Source organism: Seriola dumerili, unplaced genomic scaffold, assembly GCF_002260705.1.
Source record: "Seriola dumerili isolate Sdu_G_001 unplaced genomic scaffold, Sdu_1.0 BDQW01000189.1, whole genome shotgun sequence".
Taxonomy (NCBI): Eukaryota; Metazoa; Chordata; class Actinopteri; order Carangiformes; family Carangidae; genus Seriola; species Seriola dumerili.
The window spans coordinates 2426193-2447833 of NW_019174444.1; the positions used below are offsets into that span (position 1 = coordinate 2426193).

Genomic DNA, 21641 nt, shown 5'->3' on the forward strand with positions numbered 1-21641 from the left:
TGACAACAAGAGCTATGCACCTTATTCCCTAATGTTAATATTTTACACGTTTACATGTCATCAGCTGGAATAGAACTTCATAGAACATAACAACAAGAGGAATATATTTTTAAAACAGTTGGATTAACATAATAGCTACTGAATACTGATTTAAAGTGTATAAACATTTTCAAAAACTGAAATATCATATAGGTTAAATATCAATATATATTTACATAGAATTTAGCCATGATCACAACATATTTAATAGCTTACATAAGTAATTCAATTCTTTGAATGCCCGTGCAGTCTCATTCACAACTTTCGATATTTTGGTTTACGAGTTTAAATGAGGCTTGAATGCAACATAAATTGCAGTTACATTACTTTGTTATCAAGCTCAACAGTCCCTTTTTAAGAGAAGGATTGTGAACAAAAATGTGTTTGTCCCGACCTGATGACCCGATAGAACATCCTCCTGCAAGTTAAACAATTATCCTTCTACAATTTGCTGTGCAGTTTTGCATTTGTTGTCTATCAGTAATCACAGGAGAAATGTAACTCGTCTTCTGGTGCCACCTAATGGGATAAAAATCAAATCACCAAAGCAACCCAAAAAACACTTATTATTATAATATTTATAATTCAATGGTGTAAGAGGTATTCAGATGCTCTAATATAAAACTAGCAGCAAAATGGACTTAAAGTGTCAAAAGCAGAGGCACTTATTGTCAGTCTTGCATCATTATAGCCCATATTATGTTCACCATCTATCATAACCGATTCATTACTGTGTAAGAAACACTTATATGGTGTACTGGATCACAATACTTTTTAAGTAGTTTAATTTATAGCATTGCATTTAACTTTTTTTCCCTATTTTTGTTTGGGAATGTATACACTTGTCCTAGTTATATGCATGACACAATAATGAAAATTCAATTCCTTCATTCACTCAATAAAAAAGTATGATTGTAAAAAAAATGTAAAAAGTCCAGTATTTCCCACTGAAATTTAGTGGAGTATAAGTATAAAGTAGCAGAAAATGGAAATACTGAAGTACAGTTAGCTCAATTTTGAACTTAAGCATACTAGATGAGTAAATATGCTTAAATACATTCCACCACTGCTACAAGTTAGCACAATAAAGGAATAAATCATAAATAGGATTCAGTTCATTTACTCTGCCCTTATCAGATGAGGGTCTGGTGAAGTGTCCTTCACATTGTAAAGTTTGTTTAAAGTCCCTGCAGCACATAGTACAGCTCAGACAGTTTAATCAGCCACTGTATGAGCTAATGAATGTTTCTGTATCTGTCTTTATCACTTTTGCATGCGCACAAACAGGGTGGACTGCTGTCACACTTCAGTCCAACAGAGGGCAAAGTGCAAGCTGTAACAGTATAGTATATCTTGCTCTCTCTACCCCTCTCTCTCTCTCTCTTTTCCTCCCTCCCCCCTGTCAAGTCTCCACCTCGTTTTCTTTACCAGTCACACACATAGACTTTCACTCATCAGGCTTAATAGTGCTGTGATTTTGACTTCTTGTTTATTCCATCAGCAGCTGAGGTAAGAACTTTCCTGTTGTATTTTAAGATATGTGAGTTCTCTCCTTGTGACTCACACTGAAGTTTGAATGAATGATAATCTGCTCCCACCACAGCTTCCCTGCCTTTTCAGCACAGCTAATCCAAGCTGTACTAATTAGACATGAAGTTTTTTCTGTTCCTTGAACCGTACTGGAAACTGGTGCTGGTCCAGATTTGACTCCCCAACCACCACTTTCACAAAATGACAGACAGGATGATAAATCTCAGGGGGAAGTGGGGGTTATTGTGAAAAATGTCTCCCTGCAGATGCACTGAAATGGGGTGAGTGGGAAGGGGATTAGCCTCCTGACACACTAAGACAGTGAACCCCAGCAGACATGTTTCCACTGGGATTCAGTCGATTTTAAGAGGTCATTTAATCCTGCATCAAGTCTTAAAAGCGTACGTTTCTTGGGACAAGTGAAAAGCCCTGCCAGTGGGGGTTTGATAATTACACTTGTTACCAATGCAAATGAACCTCCTACAAAAAAATGTGACATGATTTTGATACTAAGTAGATAGAGGACGAAGTAATTGAGATATCCTTGATAAAAAGAAGAAGAAAATGAAATTACCTCTCCCTGCTAGCGGATTTAATTCAATGTCTTTATGATGAAATAAAATTGTGTAACTCAATAAGGAGCCTCAGCAAGGATCAGATGTGCTTGGGGATTAGTTTACTGCTCTGATAAAAAGCATTCAGTGAAAAAGAAATAAAAAAAGACAGGGATCTAAATGGAGGTGACATGATAGGACACTTGAGGATGGCAAGCAAAACAATGCTTGGTGTGAGGCACAGTGAGGCTATGCTGTCAATTTCACTTCAGGTATTTTGCGCAAACACTTTCAATTTCAAACAATCTGTCAGCGGAATTAACCACCAAACGACGGCTCTATCCCTGCTGCATTTCAGATGCCAGAGGATGTTTTTCCACTGCCAACTTGTGCCTGAAGGAGAGAGGAGAAAGAAACAAAGATGGCTAATCCATTTTGGAATGCCTTCCTTTAAAATGGGAAATAGAGACTATAATTAGATGTGGCCAGTTTAAGCTCGAGGACTTTGCTAAGCAGCTCTCCCTATAGCAACGTTGTGCATGTGTGTGTATGTATGTGTGTGGTTAAGTCGCACACATCCGTTTGTTTTGGTTCCTCAGGCGGAGCACACTGACAAATTTAGATTCCAGCAGCCTAAAAATGCTGGAAAAAAAAAACACAGAGCAGAAATACATAATTGGAGAGTAGTCACTCATTAAGATAGCCCAACCCTGTCAACTGTTTCAGCAAGGACACATTAAGCACACTCAAAAAAGAGTGAGCACACGTTTGTATAGAAATGTACATTTTTCACACGTGTACCAAAACAAGTCTGGACCCCAGATGTGTACTATGGGAACCACCATGTAGGAAGTCAGTAGCCTGTTGTCGGGGGTGCCTAGGTGGCACAGGGGACCTAAAGAGGCCTGGGTTCAGTCCTCAGCAGCAGCACTTCTGGCTTGGCCCTGAAGACCTTGGGTGGGAAGCTGGTGAGGGATCAGCACCAGTGAGTCCTATTGATTGGTTTTTTACTTTCCTTTTCTCCCAAAACTGAAAGAAAAAGTTGAAAATGAAAAAAAGTAGCACAATGATTTCCTCAGTATTGTTTAATGATTATTCCATTGTTTACAGCTACATTTTGGTGACTTAGAGTTCAGAACATACTGAATTTTGAACTTTAAAGGTACAAATTGGTGATTCAAAATAGACTAAAGTAGTACCAACAATGAGAATGTTGATTGTATGATCAGATAAATGACAGAAAAAGACCCTTTTAATTCGGTCATCTTAAAGCTCCATATAGTAGAAAGGTAGATGTCCATGTGTAGTTTGATTATAAAGCAGGTCTAGGTTCTATATTAATACTGTGAAAGTATCAAAGTGCTCAGTCCACATAGAATGCCTTAAAATGAGCTGTCAGGATTTCTGTAACTGTGTGATGTCACAACAAAGCAGCCCTTAGCCATACCCCAAGCCCTGCACACCTGGATCCACCAAGCAACCTTGCAGGATTTGGTTTCTCTGAGTGTTTTACCTGAAATCTGCTATATTTTTATTGGATCACTCAGAAAACAGGCAGCCAATCAGAAGAGAGGCTCAGAGCCTTGCTCTTCTATAAGACACCAAATATCTATTGAGACTGTCTTCAAACCACCCCATAATATACAGTTCATAAATAATCTAATTACATATAAGAGAATAATAAAAGCATGTAACGAAGAGAGGACTTGACTATACACTAGACTCTGACAAAATAGAAAGAATAGAACATTTTTTGTTTTTTATTGTTTTGACTGAAAGTTCGAACCTTTAAGCTAATTTTTACTGTTATTTTTGACATCTTTGGAATTGGGATCAATAACTTGATTGAGTTAGCTCTTATGATCCTGTTATAATGAGTTTTGGACATTTATATTTTAATTCATAAATGTATCACCAACATGATCTGCTCTTGTTAAAGAATGTAGTGTGTTTTCATTCATGCTGCAGTGGTTCCCACTGGGTTGTTCCTGTGTGTTGCTCTGGTCAAAATGGTTGTATCACTGTTTACTCTGCTGCGGTCACATGGTTGGGGTGAAGGCGAGGTTAGCCATCGCTCTTTGTACGCTCTTCCCTGCTCCACTGTCTGCTGAACTCCCTCCCACAGACGTGCACTAACATGCATGTAATTGCCCTGGTCCATATACACTCAGATACCACAGAATTATCCACTGTATGGCTTACAGAAGAGTGTGGGAGGAAATCACATTCTCTAGGATCTCAGATTAGATACTTAAAAAACAAGAGACAGGCTGATGATATTTGAATTTACAAAACTTAAAAGTTGCTCGAAACAAATCTAATTTTCAGACACGTTTCATGGCTTTGGATTTATAACGTCAAAATGCCAGGCACCTTACTCTACTGTTACTCCATTAAAGCTCCATATTTTCCTCTTATCCAGTGTTTTATTTGAAGTGTTGATCCATAAGAAGATAAATTTGTGGTTTAAAGAACCAAAAACCATCTCAGTGTAGTTTTACATCTCCTCTCTCAGGCTTCTCTCTGGAGCTCTAGTAACAACAGGTCGGTGAGCCAATCAGAAGAGCGAGGCTCTGAGCCTCTCTTCTGATTGACTGACTGTTTTCTGAGTGATCCAATAAAAATATAAATAGCAGATTTCAGGTAAACACTCTGAGAAACCAAATCCTGCAAGGTTGCTTGGTAGGTCCAGGTGAGCAGGGCTTGGGGCATGGGGAATGGCTGAGAGCAGTGACTGCATTGTTGTGACATCACAAAGTTACAGGAAGTACTGACGGCTGGTTTTTAGGCTCAGTTTCTGAATACAGGCTGTGTGTATTTCTCTGTGGACTGAGGCTTTGATACTTTCAGAGTATTAATATAGAACCTAGACCTGATCTATAATCAAACAACACATGGACATCTACCTTTAGACTATATGGGACCATTAATAAGAACATAATTTGGGTTGCCAGGTTGTGGAAAATCCTCCTCCAGCTGTTTCCAGAGGATCAGTGGTCAAACATTGGAGAGGACACCCTAACAAACTAAAAAGCTACAGGACAGGACAAATATCTGCTGAAGGATAACCTAAAAGTTCCTCTTATGAAAGGAACTAAAAAGCATTTATAAATAATGTATAAATCTTAAATAAATCCATTAATTACAGCTTTTGGACCTTTCATTAACGGTGTCTTACCAGAAAGTTGTACTGATAAGACATTTCATTTTCAAAATATAGGACCATTAATGCTTAAAACCAAAAAATAAACCTACAAAAAATGTTGTGGAGTGATGTGAATAACACATTTTTGCCAAGGCCATGATGTTCTGTGCTCACTTTAATGGTTTCATGTTGGTGAGTAATGAGGTTGTGATTCTTCTCTGACTCATCATCGCCTCTCCTGTGGTCACGAACTCAGTGAGGGGTTCCAGTCACTAAGCATTTGTTTCAGTTCCTTATTTTTTTGGCCTTGACTCCACTTTGTTTTAGCATCACATCCAGTAAAAGGATTTTCAGATTAAAAACGCTGACCGCATTTGAACCCAGATATCGCTGTCTGGGCCAAAAACGCTCTGCAGTTCCAGCTGATATGGCACAAGCTCAGATAAATGCTCTGCAAACAGCTGCTGACCTGCAGGGAAAATTCTCACTTTTTTCCATGACTGTCACTGTCACACCCTGAATTTAACTTCTTGTGTCTTTATAGGTGCCCATGTGACTGAAGTCAGTCATGGAGGAACTGCGCCAAATTGATCTGATCTACATCACTGAACGTATCATCACCATATTCTGCCCTCCTGAGTGTCTGGAGGAGAGCTACCTGCAAAACCTGCAGGACATTATTCGCATGCTGCAGTCCAAGCATGTACACAACTACATGGTGAGATGGCTGAAACATACAGTGGAAAAGGAAGTGCTCGGATCTTAAGTTAAATGTAGAAATAAGAAATACCCAAAATGGTACTCGAGTAAAAACAAAACTGGGTTACCAACAGAACAAAGTGGACAACTGCAGGAGCTCCAAATTCCCTGGGGCCCCAAAAGCCCCAAGTTTACTGCATTCATTTGGGTGTATATATTTTGATTAATTTGTTTGAAATGTGCACAACTGCGATGGTTCCTCCATCCTCCATTTGCACATTCAAATTATTTTTTGTCTGACCAACAATCAAAAAGCAAAGATAGTGAATTTTCTATCACAGAAAACTGAGAAAATAACATATAACAATAACAGCCAGAGCCACCTTTCAACACCTGGAGGGAATTGCAATTTTGCAAATTTGGTACAAACATTCACCTGGACTCAAGGATGAACTGTCTAGATTTTGGTGGTCAAAGGTCAAAGGTCACTATGACCTCACAAAACATGTTTTTGGCCATAGCTCACAAATTCATACCCTACTTATGACACAATTTAACACAATGTATGACAGGACAAAATGATGAAGTGATGATATTTTATATCCAAAAGGTTAAAGGTCAACCACACTGTGACAATATAATGTTCTGCAAAAACAACTTCTGGCCGTTATTCAGTGCTGTAACTCAGGAAGGAGAGATTGTGACCATATTTCCTGCAGCTTGACATTTTGGCAGAGGCGTACAACCACGATTCTAGTTAGCTTAAAAAATGACTCAGTTAATCAATTATCACAATTATTGCCAATTAATTTCCTGACTAAAATCAATCGATTAATGAACTAATCGTGTCACCTCTCGAGTACTCGGATGTACAGTGAGATTAATAAGGGCCCAGCAACAAATGTTTGCCTTGTGGCCCGTTTGGAGATTATGAATAAAAGTACAAAAGTACTAGCATCAAAATATGTTTAATGTACCAAAAGTAAAAGTACTCATTATGCAGAATAGTCCATTGCAGAATAATAAATATTACATTATTGGACTTGATGCATTAATATACATATCACTTTAAGATTGCAGTTTGTTTGAGTCTAATTATAAATCCGTATTTCCTTCCTTCTTCAGCTCATCAACCTCTCACAGAAGAATGGCACTCTCACACAAATGAACCACAAGGTAACAATGCCACTTTACATGGTTACTTTACAACAATAAATATTGCAGTATGTTGTAAAGTATGTCAAGTCAAGTCTAGTCACTTTTTTATTTATATAACACATATCATATAGTGTATGCCTGATAAACTCAATGTGCTTCAAAATAAAAGCAAGGACACATCATACATGACAAAATATAAAATAGCATATAAGATAAGAAAATATTACATAAATAAAAGAAAGAACAAAAAACATACAGATTAGGAAGGTATTTTTATTATCATCATTATTCTAAAAGGGAGATAATAACAATAATAATACTGACTCACACCACACACTTAAACCTAACTAAAAGCTTGTGAAAAGAAATATGATATTAATTTACTTTTACAAAGTTCATATGGTAAAGAATCCCAGAGAGTAGGAATATAATGACTGAAAGCACCATGAGCTGATTTAGAGTTAATTCTTGGTATAGTGAGAGCACTTTTATATGTGATTCTTCTGTCAGGTTTTGGACACCGGTTGGGTGGATCTCCTGGCTCCCAGCTTGGATCAGATCTTGAGTGTGTGCACAACCATGGAGAACTGGCTGCAAACAAACCCGAAGCATGTCCTGGTGTTACACTGCAGGGTAAACTCCTCTGATTCCTCTGCACTACACACACACACACACACACACACACACACACACACACACACACACACACATACACACAATTCTTTAAATTGATCTGTGTGCTGTAGGTGAGTATGTTAAAGTGTATTTGTCCTGATTCTGTGTCTGTGCTCCACAGGGAGGTAAAGGGCGGATCGGGGTCCTGGTGGCTTCTTACATCCACTTCAGCAACATGTCAGCCAGGTAACACTGATGTCAGGGTGAATGTGTTCAAATGTTATAGATAAAAAGAAAATTTATAAATAAATATAAATAGGAAATTTAAATGTCAATGTTAACTTCAGCATTTGCAAACCAGATGATATTTGGTGACAGCCATGCTAGCAGCCATGCTATGTGTTGTGTGTTGTGTTGTTGAAATATTTAACTCAGAAATGGGAGAGGATCAGGAAAACAATATTTAATGGCAACCCATCCAGTAGTTGTTGATATATAGTATGTCTGTCGAGAGCAAAGTGGTCAAATAAACGAGCATCCCTACAGCTAGCGTGGCTAAAATATTACAAATATATAATATAAAAAATATATGAATAAATATGTAAAATGAGAATATAAGATAATAAAAAAACAGCAAATCAAGCCAAAGAGATACTTCATCCATCCCGGATTAAAGCTGAGAGATTTGGACACTGCCAAATACAGAGTCCACAAAAGAGATGATGTCATGGCTTCACAAATAAAAGATCTACTGCGGCCTTCATCTACTGCCATCAGCAGGCCAAATGAAGAAGAACCTTTTAACATTTGGTTCTGTCCAACAACAAACTTTTCAACCTCTGGGAGGAAGCCAAATAATTGTACAAAATCAATGTTTTATTTAGGAAAGGCTGTAAATTAATAGCACAGTGTTGACATTTACTCTTGGGCTTGCCTCCAGATCAAAGAGCGCTGACGGAACAATAGACAGAGGCTGATCTACTGTACGTCTCCAGGCAAAGGGCAGTACATCTGAATGAAAGAGACTTTGAGCTGGACTGTTATTTGATTTTCAGGCAGGGATCCTGTTGCTGTTGGACAACAGTGAATTTATTCACTCTTAATTTACCTGCATGTCAGACTCTGGATCTGTAGGAGGCGCAAAACATAGTTAACTTCACGCAAAGGCATCTTTAAAGCAAACATTGCAGTCTTTGCAGTGTATGTCATTACATAACTTCTGCTTTATGGTCTCTATGTGGGCTATTAAAAGCACATCCTCCTTTAACCATGTAACATAATGGGATGAAGTGAAAGGTGAAAGGAGAGTGGTAGGCTGGACACTGACAGCTAAATGCAGAAAAGAGGAAGATTAGGTTGAATTCTATACTGCTGGTGTGCACGTGTGTGTGTGCTCTCTGTTCATGGCTGAGCAGTTGACTCACTGTTGAGAAATATTTGATTATGACCATTGTTCCTCTTACAGTCATACTGTACGTGCCTGTATGAGTATGCATCTGTTCTCACCGGTTCTAGTCAGTTCACACAAGTTACAAAATAAAGTTGTAGTATTTAGTCACTGAGATTTCTGCTGGCACCCCCATACACAAATGTAATATATGTACATTTATTGAAAGCCCATATATGAAATATACGTATATATAAAATAAGAACACATATGTAAAAATTATATATAAAAACTATTAGAAATTGGAATCATTTCATATACTGACATATAAATCTTTCAAATACAAATATGTATGTTTATGTATCTAACCATATACAATTTTTATGCTTTAATAAATAAAAACATAGATATTTATTATATATGTATATACAAATCTTACCATGGGTATTTCATGTATGTTATAAACTTATATCTTCATATATTCAGAGAATGTATAGTCTATATGTGATAATAATAAATTCCCTTATAGTTAACATACTGTATATGGCAACATCACTGTTGATATAGGGACACATATGTCATATATTACATTTCTGTAATGGAGATGAATGTATTTTGTTAGTTCCCCTGTTACTCTGGATAAGTCACAGAATAAACTGTTGACAATTTTCATAGGCAGAAAGTGGTCTGGGGACACCGATTCTGAAAAGGCTCACTGCTGTTGGATATTTTTAATCCCTTAAAGGAGATTTTACACATCATCAGAGTCTGTTTACTGGTCTTTGGGAGCAGCACATGAAGCCTTTTGTGGCTCCAGAGGGAGCTGTGTGAAGTCTGATTAATATCTTGAGTCAACGTTGGTCGGGTCTGAGGACTACAAGTTTGAAAATTAAAAACAGCGTTACACATCTGTATCAGCTTGTTCCAGCTCTTCATTGAAGCTGCAGAGAGAGTGAAATATCAAATCATTTTAGAACATTTTAGCAACATTTAATATAAAGTTTTGCAGATGAGATAACAATCTCACCACAAGGTCCATTAAGTAGCTGTTTCAGAGCTTTCAATCCTCCAAACTGAACAATTATACAGGTTGTTTTTTCAACCCTCTGATATGGACACAACCCATAGGAGTGTCTCCTGAAATAGCGCCCCTACAACGGCAGGCATATGGGGCCTTGGTTATCATGGTTACAATAATAAACACTTCAGCGGTGTATACCTACTTTCGTAGCCATGGTTACTATAACAACGTTAATGGCTTGGTTAGGTTTAGGCACAAAAACTACTTGGTCAGGTTTAGGAAAAAAATGTGATTTGGGTTGAAATAAGAACACTAGACAATCTTTGTTGTCATGGTAACAGTCATAACAACCTGCTTAACTTTGTTGAACCATTCATGCATAATAGAAGCTGTGTCCCAGTTCAGGGACTGCATCCTTCGGAGGACGTAGTCTACGAAGGTGTGTCCCGTTGTAAACCGTGAAGGCCGAACCAAAATGAGGCGTCTGGTCTACGGAGGATTTTTGCGTTGCGTCACCAGCTGTGCCTGCCCTTACCGCTGCATCGCAAAGTGCGGCTCCTGTCTCCTAGCAACCTTGAGAACGAGTAACTTTTTCTCACAAAAACTTGAGGTTTAAAGGCCCTTGGTTTTAACAATTGTACCGTTAGCTGTTGAACTGAGCTGACATGATAATTACTACGGTCGCTAGATGTCGCCTAGCGACAAAACTTAGCTATGGGTCATAATAACCTGCTGCACAAATAACCTGTGGGCTTGTTCTCCTCGCAGTTATCAGCAGATGGCGTTGTCCCAGTTGTCTTGGAAGTATAGATGTTTTATTTCAATGTTTTGTCCATGTTTGTAGCTATTGTGGAGCTTTTGATCATAATCACATTATCTTCATCAGCAAAGTTTTTACCCACCGTATAAGTGACATTTCGGAGGTTTTTAGTGACGTGAGTGACACAGACAATATTGTATTCATTTTCATTGTACTGGGACAAAATCTCAGAGGCAGATATTTTGAAACCTCTCTGCATAAAAATCAAACAGGTATATAGCACCACAGGTAACTGAGGATATCTATGTTTTGTAATGTGGGTGAACAGAGGAGTGTGGGTGTAGTATTACATGCACCATGATCTGAATATACTCCTCTCCCTCAGTGCAGGCCTTTCTCTCGACCACTTTGCCATGAGGAGGTTCTACAACGACAAGCTGTTTGCTCTGATGACCCCTTCACAGAAACGGTAAGAACAGGCTCGATTGAGCAGGATTGCTGCAGGTTCAAAGGTCAACAGCTGCCTAACCTTCAGCATCTGATCTACGATGTAGACTGAGGGATCTGCTGTGACTGTTGACCTCTGACTGCAAGGTCACTAATCACCTGATTTATCCTCTTGTGAAATAGTTACAATTATAAAGCTACTAGAGGGAGCGTGACTCAATGAAACTACACTTTCATACTTGTAAACAAAATGAATTCATCTCTCTCTGCTCTCCAGGTATGTTTGGATGCTGGGGAGCATGTTAAAAGGAGGTCTGAGGATGTGTCCCTCTCCATCTTTCCTCCTCTGTGTTGTTCTTCATGGTCTTCCCAAAATAAGACCAGATGGAGGTGAGCAGCAGATGTCTGATCTGAAAGAGAGTGAACCAGATAAATAGCAGTAGCAGCACCGTTGTAGGAGTCCTCTTTCCTGCTTTCTCTCTACTATTTTAAAGTAATTATACAGCAGTACTGCAGTGAACATAGAACACCAGTTTGATACACCAGATTTTTTTTGTGTTTTTAGCAAATTTCACTCATAATATAATAATCCAAACTGATGCTGCAAGCAGGAGTCGAGCAAGAGTTCAAGAGTATTTTTTACACATGCTCTTGACATGAGTTAGAAGGAGTTTAGACCTGTTTTTCACTTAGTCTAGACTCATGCAAGTCAAGTCCAGTGAAAAATAAAGCCCAATATCACAAATCTGCCTCAACCCAGCCGGCATGCAGTTAACCAGCAACGTTACTAGACTTTGAGATTTGGTTAAATGTAGGTTGTGACGTCTGGTGACCAGCATTCAATGTCAGGACAAAGTCTAAAGCCAAAGTTAATTTGACGTAGAATACTGACGACAGCTGATGTTGATGTTTTGTCAGTTTTAAGTTGTGTCGTTAAGTCACCAAAATCCAACGTCTTCCAAATGTCTCACGCCAACGCCATCTTGACATATGCTAAGTCAAGTCAACTTTATTTCTGGAGCACAATTAAACACAGCTTGAGCTGACCGAAGTGCTGTACAAATGACAATTAAAAAAAACTAAAGCAGGTAAAACAAATGCATAGAATAAGTAAAAGTAAAACACAAGGAAAACATAGTAAATCTACTGTTTACAGAACATTTAAACGTACTAACAAAAACAAGAAAATAGCACGGAGCAAATACATGACAACTGACTAAAAGGTTAGCGGTGGGTATTGTTGGGTTTTGACGTCAACCCAATCTTCATTCATAAGCAAGATTTAACATCTGTCCGACATTAGAGTCGTAAGAATCCATCGTCTTTCTGATGTTACATTATACATGATGGGCAGGGGCTTTACATTCTGTACAGCACTGGCTCTCACAGAGGGGTCCGGGGAAACTTGGAGGGCATTCCTGGGGGTCCCCAGAAAAAAATTCAGTCCATAAGTAGCACAATGACAGAATGTATGACTATTTTGGTCACAGGTTTCAAACACTCTCTGTAGTAAAACATCTAAAAGCAAAAATCTCACCAGATGGGGGTCCATGGTTTAATACGTGGCAGTTTGGGGGTTGTAGACATGAAAAAGTTTGAGAACCACAGCTGTACAGCATACGACACCCTCTGTCTTTAGACCCCTGATGTGGACAAGAAAAAAACTCTTTAAGAGCAAAAAAAACAATTCAAGACTCAAGTCTGTCAGAGCAAGGTCACTGAATGCTGCTCAAGATGTTTAACAGTCAAAGCCTTGAGACTTGAAGGTTTTTGCCCTCAAGTCTCAAGTCAGGTCAACTCTTGAAGAAGACATGGCTCAAAGAGTGACAGCAGTTGAGGCTCAGAGAGTCATTTTTGTGACTTTAAGACCCCAGTGTGATAACAGAGTCCTTGCAGGCTCATAATGCTGACACTGTTTTTCCTGACTTGTTTCAGAATGGGGTTTACATGATAGTAATGTACATATTGTATATATGGGTGCTTACACTGTTGTGTCTCTTCAAACTTTATCCTGACTGATAATTGGTTTATAAACATGCATCACTGCAGCAGTCACACTGTGACGGTTTGCTCCTAAATGTCTGACACTGTTTCAAGCCAGTCTGTATTTGATTTCCAAACCTCTGAATCACCATCTTTCTCCCACAGTTGTCACAGTTGTCTCACAAGCTCGGCCATTTTGTTGTTAATCATGTCGTCTTCTTCTCAGGATGTTGCCTCTTTCTGAGAGTCTACCAGAGCCTGCAGGCTGTCTGCACATCAGCAGTTTAGTAAGAAATAATACAGTCCATCGTAATATAATCATCTCTAAACATAACACACAGGATGCAGCAGGTAACGTGTTTTTATCTCCATCGTAGCCACGTTACTGCAGCGCAGACAGACCGGCTCTACTTCGTGCTACAGCCGGCTCAGCTGCTCAAAGGAGACATCATGGTGAGCGGAGATGTGTCTGAACTTTATTATGAGAAATGATCCAACAGCTTTTTAACATCATTTAAAAGTTATCATTACTACTGTCGTAGGGAGCCAGTAGGGGGCGCCAAAAGTAGCTAAGCTATTTTGCTCTTCTTTTTGAGATTATTTTACTTTTTTTATTTATGAAACTGAAGACTGATTTTTTTTTTTACAAAGGCCTCTCCTTATTATTATTATCATTTTCTTTTTTTTTGAGATCACTTTATTTAATGTATCGGTGATTTCCAAATTATTTCCTAATATTATTCCATGAGGTTTCCTGTGTGTTACTATTTCTAAGGAAAAAAAGCATTTCTGGAAAGAAAATATTGAATTAAACCCAAATAAATACTGAAAAATACTGAAAACCTGATATGACAGACTAAAACACTCACAGTTTACATTAGACTGAAGTTCATTAATTGGAAGTTTCTATTTTCTCTGTATTTAGTACCAAACTGTATAATTGATTAATTGATTGTTTATTTGAGTGGTAACCTTAATGGCTGCATGACAAATCATAATACGCACTTCCATAAATCCAGTTGTTAGATTTGACACAGTGTCTCATCTTTAATTTGAATATAGTTTATATTAAGTTATAATTCTGTCCAGGAACATTCTTGGAAATCATTAGAGAAACTATTTAGAAACGATATGTGTTTAATATATTGTAAAGTGCTAAAAATATAAATAATGATATAAAACATAAGTAAACTAAATAGGTGTTATTTTGCTTTGTTAGACTGACTGTGCACCAAAGCCTGACTGTAGTGTGGCAGCTCATACATGTGTGTGTTGTGTCGTTACTTTCTGACTGTAGGTGGTGTGTTATGATAAGAACAGCCACTTGTCCAGCCGGCAGGTCGTCTTCCGTCTCCAGTTTCACACCGGCCTCGTGCACGGACACACACTCACCTTCTTGAAAGCAGACCTTGACTGTGCCAGTGAAGGTACTTATAACCTGCTGCATGCATACACACACACACACACACACACACACACACATACACTCACCACACACACACACACACACACACACACACGACTCACACTCACCACACACACTCACAAACACACACACACCACACACACACACACACCACACACACACCACACACACACACCACACTCACACACCACACCACACCACACACACCACACACACACACACGCACACACACACACACACACACACACACACACACACACACACACACACACACACACACACACTGTACTCCACTCTATCAGTCTTATTCTGTGACTGATAAATCCTTCTGCTCCCTCCTGTCTCCGCCAATGTAAACACCTGAGCTGAACTGACCTTGGACCCCGTATCAGTTGTGCAGATGTGAAGTACACATGAGAACAAGGACCAGTAAGGTTACCTGTCCATGGGTGTCTGATCTCTGTCTTATGTAATATTCCAGATCCTCGGTTCCCAGAAGATGGAAAAGTGGAGCTGCTGCTTTCTGAAAGTCCCGAAAAGATTACAGGTAGACTTCCTCTCACAAAAGAGGATTTTATTTCTTTTTTTTTAACTTTAAAAATGAAGCTTGTAGCTACGTAAAGACTGAGAACCATCACCTCAGGTGTTTTTCCAGCTTTGATCCAGAATCTGCAGAATCTTGGTTCAAGTTGTTAGTTTTTATTCTTCTGAATTTAGCAAGATTAAAGGTCCTATATTTTCCTCTTGTTGATCCATAAGAAGATATATTTGTGGGTTTAAGAACCAAAAATCATCTCATTGTAGTTTTACATCTCCTCTCTCAGGCTTCTCTCTGAAGCTCTAGTAACAACAGGTCGGTGAGCCAATCAGAAGAGAGGATCAGAGCCTCCTCTCTTCTGATTGGCTCACTGACCTGTTTTTGCTAGAGCTCCAGACTGTTTTCTGGGTGATTCAGTAAAAATAAAGCAGATTTCTGGTAAACACTCAGAGAAACCAAATCCTGGTTGGAAGGTGGGTCCAGGTGCGGCGGGCTTGAGGCATGGCTGATAGTGGTTGCTGCTTTGTTGTGACATCACAAGGTTCCAGAAGTCCTGACAGTTCGTTTTAAGGCTCAGTTTCTGAATACAGGCTGTGTGCATTTCTCTGTGGACTGATGCTTTGATACTTTCACAGTATTAATATAGAACCTAGACCTGCTTTTTAATCAAACAACATATGGACATCTACCTTTAGACTATAAGGGACCTTTAAGAGTTTAATGCCACACCAGCAAAATCATAATCAATAATGAGGTTTGAGGATATTAAAGAAATAAGCAGAACTTTCTGTGGCAGAAGCTTTTCCTGCTTTCCTGTTCTATTAGAAAGGTCACGACCCCTAACATTCAACTTGTTGACCTCTAACTGATGCATACAAATACCTAGACTCTCGCACACACACACAGAGACTCATAGACACATGATATAGGCTTACAAATGCTGTTTTCATTGTGTGTCTCAACTCAAGCAGAAGAGACAGAAATGACTCAGTTTGAAGCATGACACACACACACACACACACACACACACACACACACACTAATAATGAATGAAAAAGTTCATTATTGAGTTCAGCAGACACTCACCCAGGTGGGGGCAGTGTTGGACACCAGGAGAAAGGGCCGACTGGTCTTCGCACACACAACCGCACTCCTTGCCTCTCAACAGGAAGCAATATGAGGAGTTATCACACACACACATCTGACAGGAATTCAGATTGCAGATACTGTACACAGGAGAGAACACATAGGCGGAGAAAATCAGAGCGCACGCACACAAACGCACACAAACGCACACACACACACACACACACACACACACACACACACACACACACATATTGACGGACAGCAAGAAACTGAAACAAAATTAAACCCAAATTATGACTGAAATGAAATATGAAATCAATTCTGGGAAATCAGTTGGTGTTATCACACATAGCTGCGTGTGTGGGTGTGTGCGTGCCTTGTTGTTGGTTAACTGACTCCTGACAAGCGCTGCCTTTGTGTCTGCTGGTCATTTCCATGTGCAGGCAGAGAGCTCTGGCACAACGGCGCCTCTGTCACGGTGGACTATGACACCTTGGACCCTTTAGTGAGGCGAGACTCCTTCCAGGACATGTCTTCTCTTGAAACAGGTGAGATACATTTTACTGATTTAAATCAGAATTTCCTCCTTTTTTAAAAAAAAAACACTTTCCCTACGTTACTTTCATTTTCTTTTCCTATTGTGTTGAATTCCTGTGGATCCACGGTGTAATTATTAGACAGCATGTGACTTCTGTTCGTCTCTGCTCTACTCTAACATAATGTTTTCCTTTAGTTACCTTTAGTCACCTTCAGTTACCTTCAGTTACCTGTGTCCATGACATTCTGAAAACTAGAGCGCCACAACAGTTCAGGTCGACTTAGTTCACACTTATAAACCCTCATGTCTCATGTAGACTTCACATGCTGGTAACCTGCTGGTAATTTTCCAAAGTATGCTGCACAGCTTCACATGTGTTCATGTTTTCTCCTGCCATTGGCTTCCATTCATTATTACAGAATATGAAAATTAGTTAAGCGATTAACCCCAGATGTGTAATCCACCACATAAACATCAAGTCTGTGTTAATATTATTTTGTCAAAATTCATATTTCCTTATGTGAGATTACAGAAGTTATTCAGATTATTATATATATCATATTATACAGATATTATTTTCATATTTGGAAACTGTAAAAGAGAGTTTAAATTATGTACATGTGCAGCTCTGCTGATGACAGCTGTGAGATGTGGCTGAGAGCTCTGGAAGTTCTTCAGTAAGTGGAGCTTGAGCAAAGATTTTATTTATTTATTTTTTATCAAAACATTTCGATTAGATTTGTGAGGGAGCAAAACATTAACATGTGACAACAAGTTGCATATTTCTACATGTTCTGAAGGATTTGATTTCTTCCACAGAAACTGAAGAGCTGCTGCTCGTGATTTCTATTTCTGTTCTTCCTTTGAGTTACTGACATCAACAAACCAGACAATCAATGAATATTTGAAAACTAAAAATACTGCGTCAGTGGAACTTGGATTTGAACTTGAACACTCTGAGAAGCTCAGATTTAACTGGCATTTGGCCTCCATGATAACTTCGACCCAATAACAACAGCATTGTCTTTAAAATGGTTAGTTTGACTGTAAAGTATATGGTTTTGAATAGCATAAAGGGAATAAAACATGCAAAATCATGGGAATAGTCCTTATATATAGTCCTAACTATGCTTTGTGAAGCAGGCTTGTGACTTTAAGGTCACCCTGGACCAGCAGGTTAATTCTCCTTCATTACCACCACTGAGGTGCCCTTGAGCAGGGTAGTTGACCCTGAACTGCTCCGGTGCTGCTGCTTAGTAACCAACAGTTCAGACTGTAGTTGTTCCAGGTGTGAGTGGGTACAACTGCATGAGTGTGAACAAGGTCATCCTGAAATTTAAAATTGTATAAACTCACAAATTAATAAATAAAGACAGACTGAAAAGGGTTTCATCTTAGTGCTAAACACAGAGGATTGTCACTAACTCTGCAGCTTTTTAGTCTCTTTTTTCAGCACATTTTCTGCACTGTCTCATCAGCTCTGTTTCCTACGGTGGCCCTGAGAGCTCAACACTCTGCAGCTTAAGAAAACACATGCAAACAGAAAAAACACAAACAAATTCAGAACACATCTTCATCAATTTGACAAAACATGGGCTGCAAATACTCACAACACAACAGAGGTGTTTCCAGGGGACACTAAAAAGTGATGAAGGGGGCACTGCGGTAGAGCGCATACCATGAAAGTGTAGTCCTAACGGCAACGGCCTGGATTGGAGTCCAACCCCACTGTTGCCATCGGAAACAAGGCAGAAAATAACTTATAATACATCCATACAAGTTCGTCCCATGCATGCAGGTGGGGGTGAGTTATGCAGCAAAGGGGCCTCAGGTTGGACTTGTGTATGACTTATGTATTATAATACATCCATGTGCTTTTGTTGTTCAATGCTTTTAACTTCAAAAGTCACAAAGCATTGAACAACAAGTGCGTCCCAGCCAGATTCATCACTTGTCAGTGTCCCCTGGACACACTTCTGTTGTGTTGTGAGTGTGCAGCACATGTGTTGTCAAAGCGATGAAGATATTTTCTGAATGTGTTTGTGTTTTGTCTGTTAGCATATGTTTTCTTAAGTTGCATTGCAATGAGCTCTCAGGGCTACCGTAGTTTCCAGCAAATAAGCTCTGATAAATCCACTGCGCACACCCTGCTCAGCACCACACAGCAGACTGACAGTCAGAGACTAAACAAGGTGTAATATTTAAAAACTTGAGATTTCTTTTTCTCAGTAGCTGGTGGGGACCAAACCAGAGCTAAAAGGAGAGGAGAGTTCCTAAAACATGACTCATATGCAATGATAAAGTTGCTCTGTCTGTCTCCTGTGTGTGGAAGTAGCCAGATGCTAACATGTTAGACAATACGTCAAACATTGTGTGTTTTTCTGCCCCCAAGTGGCCAAAATAAAAAACAAAACAAATCTGTGACTGTATCTCTGGCTGCTGTTCAGATGTCATGTCCCCCTGTGGGTGCTGATCCAGTCTCTGAGAGCATGTTTTTAGACTCTGGTCTTCGCCGTGGTCAGACTTGTGGGTAACTGTCTGGTCATTAGTGCAACAGCTTACAACTGTTGTGGCCACAGAAGCCTCTCTGACGTTCCAGGGATAAATGGGTGCAACAACAATCATTTAGACAGCAGCCAGACCAGACCAGTGTGTGTGTGTGTGTGTGTGTGTGTGTGTGTGTGTGGAGGTGGCTGTTTTTCAAGGAGTTTCAATATAGTTAGAATAACCATTCACACACAGAAAAACATACATCCAGACAGCCGAAACAATCACAGTCAACCGGTGGTTGAGGTTTCAGTTCCAGCTGTTTTATGCTGTTTGCTAAATCTGCTCCGGCCAGCCATGTAATTTAGATAGAACGATCATTGGGGGAGCGATGTGGAAATGTAGCATGTAAACATACCAACACACACACAAATATATATACACACACATACATGGCCATTACATTTAACCACCAGCACTCACGCATGCACACGAGCGTAATGAGGGTGCCAGCCAGTTAGCAACGCAACCATTCGCAAGAATGTTGTTTTCAACCACAGGTGGTTCTACTTTACCCACCCACTCACACCCCTCCCCTCTCTGTATCACTCCATCTCTACATCTTCTTTTACTCTCTTCTCCGTAATCTCTCTCTCTTGCTCTCTCTCTCTCTGTGTGTGTGTTGCTCTCAGGTTCAAGCTGCAGGTTGCAATTTGTCCGATATGTCCCCTTCCCCCCCTTCTGCACACAAGTCTCTCAAGAGCCCGCCCCCATGTTTACATTCCCCTCTCCATATTTGGCCGACTAAGGGTCCCTGTGCTTTGTGTGTTTTTGCTTGAAAGTGCATCATGTGTGTGTGTCCTCCACCTGCATTTGTGTGTGTGTGTGTGTGTGTGTGTGTGTGTGTGTGTGTTTTCAAGTCTAGTGAATGATCCACCCTTCAGTTTCCTTCTACTGCTTCCCCCTCTTTGACATGAAAATGCATGAGCGCACACACACTCTCTCTCCACAGCATTACCTGGACAGGATGCAGGAGGGGAGGGAGCGAGGGAGGTGGAAGACGGGGGTGGGGGGGTGGGGGGTGGGGTGGAAGAGGGAGGGAGGGGAGGTGAGGCAAAGCAAAGGCTGATTTTTTGGTGGCGGTGAAGGCGGGATTCATAGTGCAGGGGACGGAAGCAGGCAAGGAAGGAGTGGGGGGAGAGAGAGAGAGACTGAGGGTGGGGGGGTGAGGGGAGGCAGGGGGGGGGCAAAGGGTGGGCTGTTAGACACTTAAGCAGAAAGAATGCTCTCTGCTTGTCTTCCTGTGGCAGCCTGAGAGACAGAGAGGACGACAGGACAGCACGGGAGGAAAAAAGAGAGAGAGAGAGAGAGAGAGAGAGAGAGGAGAGAGAGAGAGAGAGAGAGAGAGAGGGACTTCAACCAAAGCTGGTCTGAATCTTTTTCAGTCTCTCTCTCCTCATCCTTCTCATTCAGTCCTCGTCCTCGCCTCTGTTTCCTCTGCGCTTGTCATCTGTTTTCTCTTTTCCTCTTTCTCCGGCTGCTTCAGCAAAGCTTTTCCATCCTGTTTCTAGTCTGCAGAGGGAACAGTGAAAGTTTGCCCCCCGACTGCCGGTAAAGTAAACTTCTTTTTGATGCTAGTTTGGCATGGTGTATGTGTGTGTGTGTGTGTGTGTGTTTGTGTGTGTTTTTTTTAATTGAAACTCTTACAGTACAGTAAAAGTTATAGGACGTGTTCATCAGTTTGTCAAGATATTCCTCATCTGTGCATCTGTGTGTGTGTGAGACCTATTGGGCCAGCTGTGAGGTTTTACCATGCATGTCTGGTATTTGAGTTTTATTGCCTCTCTGGACTTAAGAGGTTGCACTCATACAGCTCTGGTATGCACTGTATGTAGTGTTGCCTTCACTGTACTGTTCAGTCTTATCTGATCTAAGTGTAGCAGCCTGTATCAGAGGAGAACTCTTTTACTCAGAATATGTTGCTTTCTAGTTTGTTATAGATGATTGCTTTTGAATAATTGTTTGGTCAACTAAAAAAAATACCTGTCACTTTCCTAAAGCCCACGGTGACATCTTAAGTTACGTATTTTATCCAAAACCTAAATATATTCAGTTTATTATCATAAATGACAAAAAAAAGCAGCAAATCCTCACAATCGTGAAGCTAGAGCAAGAAAACATTTTGCATATTTGCTTGAAAAAAAACACAAACGATGATTCAATTA

General features: G+C 39.9%; 1 protein-coding gene across 1 annotated transcript in view; it reads left to right on the forward strand.

Annotated features, from left to right (window-relative positions):
• Nucleotides 1-1503: 1503 nt before the first annotated feature.
• The window catches only part of LOC111227564 (tensin-3-like), a 54246-nt gene continuing 34108 nt past the window's right edge, over nt 1504-21641 (forward strand). The window contains exons 1-11 of the mRNA XM_022753110.1: nt 1504-1548; nt 5813-5986; nt 7093-7143; nt 7636-7758; nt 7922-7986; nt 11294-11377; nt 11633-11745; nt 13565-13625; nt 13716-13791; nt 14636-14765; nt 16835-16939. Of these exons, the coding sequence (XP_022608831.1) occupies nt 5837-5986; nt 7093-7143; nt 7636-7758; nt 7922-7986; nt 11294-11377; nt 11633-11745; nt 13565-13625; nt 13716-13791; nt 14636-14765; nt 16835-16939 (958 nt within the window). The 5' untranslated portion in view covers nt 1504-1548; nt 5813-5836. The remainder of the gene's footprint in view (nt 1549-5812; nt 5987-7092; nt 7144-7635; nt 7759-7921; nt 7987-11293; nt 11378-11632; nt 11746-13564; nt 13626-13715; nt 13792-14635; nt 14766-16834; nt 16940-21641) is intronic.